We start from the raw sequence: 5,000 nt of genomic DNA on the forward strand, positions 1-5,000 counted from the left end.
CATGACGTGGGCCAAGACCTGTTTAAGATGGTGGGCGGGTCCCTTCTATTACGAGGGGACATATATTTAGCAACAACCGCAACAGACCACAGATCATGGCAGTCTTGAAATGACTCAGAAAACACATCACTGTAAGTCACTCGATCCCATTTACTTTAGGGTACTTCATGAAAGTTCAGCATAATATTAAAACACACTAATAGATGAGTTTGCTGAGATGTTACAGACATGGCTTTAAGGATTTCTCCACCATCGGCAGTAGCAATAGCATTGTCAACATCGCTCCTCCATCTGCTTTGGTCGAGCCAGTCACAAACCATTGACGAAATATCACATATCCGAAACCGGGCTTTTCTGAATGAGAGACATGACAGACAGCTTCTGAGTCTCTTTCTCTTCTACATACTCAAGAACTCCTGGGACACTAACTACATAACAGATCTCTTCACAGATTAAAGAAAAAGTTTCGGCGTTAGCTTTAGCAAAGTGCACGTGAAGTTCATTACTTGCTGTCTCAACAGTAGTCCTTTTTTTCACGGTGCGACATGAGACATGTCCTTGAGCCACGGTTCAAAGTCTGTGTTGATGTGTAGTGGGGTGAGGGTGTGGAGGGGGGGGGGGGGTATGGGGGGGGGGGGCACTTACCGAGTCCTTGGTGGGGGCCAGGATCTCCTCGATCATCATGCTGTCGCGCGTGAAGGAGCTCCGGTTGAGTGTGTTGGACCTGTCCGAACTGAAGGAGCGCAGGCTGGTGTGTATTTTACACGTTACCACACAGAGCAGAGGGGGCATGGGGGAGGGGTGGGGTGGGGTTTGGGGGGCAGCCGGGGGGGGGGGGCGGGTGCATGGGGGGTAGGGTGGGACGTCGGGGGAAGAGGGGGGGTGGGTGGGGGGTCAGTGGGAAGGGGGCGGGAGAGGAAGGGGCAGGGTCGTGATGATGATGAAGATGAACAGAGAGAAAGAAAGAAAGAAACACACACACACACAAACAAACAAACAAACAAACAAACAAACAAAACAACAAAAACACGGCGATTACTGCATGCAACCTCCAGGGAACATTGCACAAGTCACACACACACACAAAACCCCTCATGGTCCAAGATGCATGGGCTGATCACAGATAAACTGGTGGGAAAATATGGGTTTGAATACACATAAGTGTTTTTTTTTAAAAACGGGACGCTACAAAATGCATTGATTCCTATGGTATGGCGCGCTTTGAGTGTGCACCTACGCAAAGTGCGCCGTACCATAGGAATCAATGCATTTTCTAGCGTCCCGTTTAAAAAAAAAAAACGCTTATGTGTATTCGAACCCTATGCATGGAAGTGTTTTTTGGAGTGTGAACATGACGGAGAATGACACTGAGAAAGTGCATCATTGTTCTGAAGGTGTGGGGAGAGTGAGGAGCATTTGATGTAGAAGAGGACAAGAATGATTCAGATATGGTCTTTTCCTTTTAAAATAACCTACAATGTTATGGCGGAACAGGGACTGATCAATGAGAAAAGATGGAACCAATGCAAATATCATTGTTTTAGTCTGCCCTCCAAAGAAATGACATTGCATTTTGAAAAGCTAAAACAGCTGTGGGAGAAGCCAACTGGTGACTGTGTATCACGATTTTCTGAGCAAGGAGTTGGTGGTGGTGGTGGGGGGGGGAGGGGGGGGGGGGGACGGTCGGACGCAAATAGATTACTATTTGCAGTTGGGGTGCTTTTCTAAGGAGCAATTAACATAAGATCCCGAAGCATTCGGGGGGTCGGGGGGTGAGATACGAGTACGTAGTACACACACATGCTAGGTGCTAGGGTTAGTTAGCTCAAACTCTCTCTCCTTCTCTTTCCCCCTCAGTCATGACGGTGAGAACTCTTCTCAACAGAGACGGCCCGTGTAGATCTAACAGACAGCTCCTGGGTCTCTTTCTCCCTCTACATACTCAAGAACTCCTGGGGCACTCACTACATAACAGATCTCTTCACAGATTAAAGACAAAGTTTCGGCGTTAGCTTTAGCAAAGTGCACGTGAAGTTCATTACTTGCTGTCTCAACAGTAGCCGTTTTTTTCATGGTGCGTCTCCCTTTCAAGTAAGTAAGGAAGTAACGGAAGTCAACTGAACATATGAACAAAAGACTTTATTTTCCTATTTGCAGTGAATCTTGTAAAAAAAAAGGATTGTGTTATTGACGTTATCCCTGGAGGCTAAATGATGAAGCAGCTCATTCCAAAAATAAGCCACACTGAGGGATACCCTGTTGTGCACTTTTCACTCCAAGCAACAGCAACAACAATAACAACAACAATAAGAACAACAACAATAACAACATAAAGACGAACTAAAGAGTGACAACAACATGCCTTTATCAACACTTTACTGACTGGACAAGCGAGACACCACAAGGCCCCACAGCCCAACCCAAATCATAACGATCAGCTCTGGCACGCGTTTCACGAAGCACACACCAGGATTCACGCACAAATACACCACGGAACAAAATGCAGCACTCCACAGAAAGAACTTAAATGACAATGCTTAAATAAACAACCAACCAACAATAACAATAACAATAACAAAAACACCTCCACAAAGATTTTGTCTTTTCAGTCGGATGAACTGGCATACGGGGTGAGGGGGGGGGGGGGGGGGGGAGGGGGGCTGGCACACCACGAGACATGTTTCCATGGAGCACTAATGCCCGGGGGAGGGGGAGGGGGGGGAGGGCAGAAAACACATCACATCTACAGCAACACCATGCCACTCTTACCTGACTTTAGGACTAGCGGAGGCAGGTGATACATTCAGAATGGGGGTGGGGGGGGTGAGAGGGAGAGAGGGAGGGAGGAGAAGAAGAGAGGGAGGAAAAAGAAAAACAAGAGAGAGAGAAAGAGAGAGAGAGAGAGAGATTGAAAGCAGGGAATCGGAGGAGAGGGAGTGCAGATGTGCTGGTGTGGTTTCTGGATGGTTCTGCCTGTGCATCAAACTAGCGCTCTGGGACGGGAGCAGGGAATCAGTCTATGGACCCTCGTCATCATCATCTTCATCATCCTCATCAGACATGGAGATGCTCAACATGGCTGCTTAACCCTCTACACCCCATAGCGGCCGCCGACGGCATGTTAGAATTCTCCAAAAAATGAAGGAATTCTCTGTTTTTCGCAGTTATTTGCTGCAGTGTTCTAGAATTCTATTGGGGTATAGAGGGTTAAAGGAAATGTGTAAACGTATCTCTGTCTTCACTAAAATGCACGCTTTGATCCTGAGATAGTTGCATCTGGACAGGATTCAGGGAATTTTCCCTCATGCTTGTATTTACATATTTGAGTTTCAGAATAACACTCGCAGAGGCAACTGTTATCTGACCTCTCCTCTGACCTCTTGGTGGTATGGAAATATGTGTTTTGAGTAACAACTACTGTCAGACAATTGTGAGGTACAAAACCAGAGCGGTGTTATTAAACTCCTGGTGATGTGTTTTACCCAATGAGGAGCTGATTGGCTGTCCCATCACAGAGCGCATGAAAATGTAAGCAGGCTATTGGGCCGAAGCCGCAGCACCGGGTCAGAAAAATAGTTGGACTTTGCGCAGCATTGAAACAGGAAGAGATGCTGTCCCAGGCAAGTGTTCATCATTCATCGTCCCAGTCATTTACCAGATCATTATATGAATAACAATCGTACCAGTTTCAAGCATTAAGTGACAGAATTTCGTGATGCTTTATTTCAACTAAGGGCAGGGTGGCACGCATAAGACTCAGGCCCAACTCCCGACCCATGACCTTTGACCTTATGTGTCTGCATCACCAACAATGCTTGAGGCAATGACCTCGAATGTGGCTTCGATTTCCTGTGGTCCAGTGAGGAGTTCTCGTGCATGACCGGCGTACTCAATACGATACCTTTACAAATGACTACATATTGAATACACCCTGTCGGAACAATGGATATTGAGTGAGCCTCGCCAAAACAATTGGTATATTATCAGCTGTTCCCCTTGGGTCGATAAAAGGGGGGGAGGGTTGCTCCCACGGTTAGCTGTTATGTGTGTGTGTGTGTGTGTGTGTGTGTGTGTGTGTGTGTGTGTGTGTGTATATGTGTGTGTGTGTGTGTGTGTGTGTATGTGTGTGTGTGTCCAGTAGGTTAAACATTAGCCATAGCGTGACCCCTACCTTTCAAAAGCATACAGTAGATAGCACAAACACAGCAGAAGCCATTCTGTAAACTCAGGATATTAAAAGCATCTAGGAGCAGAGATCAGACCATAGAGCATAGAGAGATAAGACCATAGAGCATAGAGAGATCAGACCATAGAGCATAGAGAGATCAGACCATAGAGCGTGACACTGACCAAACTAACTCTAACCATTGATAGTCGCTGCCTGTCAATTACCTCTTTTTTGAGAACATGGCCGACATCTCTTTCACATAGAGCGCATAGTTTGGGATGAAAGTGTGATCAAATATTTTACGAGGGGCTGTCAAAATGTCCACTTGTCAGCTGTTTTGGCCTGGGACCATGTTTAGGAGCAGCTGTAACCGCCATTCAATTACTGACCAATGAGGAAGTACATACTTTGTCACAGTTTCTATACTGTACACTGTTATCCAACCAGAGGGTCTGCAACAACACATTCAACTCATTTGGGTGCAGGATCAATCTGTCGAATCAGCAGAAGTAGTCGTACACATTAATATATATAAATATCCCCTGCCTGATAGTGAAATCTCCATGGTTACTTTGGCACTGGCTATGGAAGGCTATCTGAGGTTGGCACAGTGCACAGGTGTTACTTGCAGAAACTGCTGCACTGCAAAAAATGCTTTTCTAACCTAGTGTTATTACTCTTATATTGAGATGAAAAATCTAGTTGGTCTTGTTTCTAGCTAAATTGTACTTACCTAGTGCTTTCTTGGTAAGGTTATTTTTTTACCTATTTCAAGCAAATATTACTTATTTTAAGAAATCTTAACAAGCCAAATTTGCTTAACGCACTGGCA

General features: G+C 45.7%; 1 protein-coding gene across 1 annotated transcript in view; it reads right to left on the bottom strand.

The window, feature by feature from the left end:
- The window catches only part of ank3b (ankyrin 3b), a gene marked incomplete at its 5' end in the record, with an annotated part of 101,881 nt that overhangs the window by 48,368 nt on the left and 48,513 nt on the right, over nucleotides 1-5,000 (bottom strand). The window contains 1 exon segment of the mRNA XM_080833926.1: nucleotides 646-748. Within this exon segment, the coding sequence (XP_080690052.1) occupies nucleotides 646-748 (103 nt within the window).

This window comes from Sprattus sprattus, assembly GCF_963457725.1.
Source record: "Sprattus sprattus genome assembly, chromosome: 3".
NCBI classification, from domain to species: domain Eukaryota; kingdom Metazoa; phylum Chordata; class Actinopteri; order Clupeiformes; family Clupeidae; genus Sprattus; species Sprattus sprattus.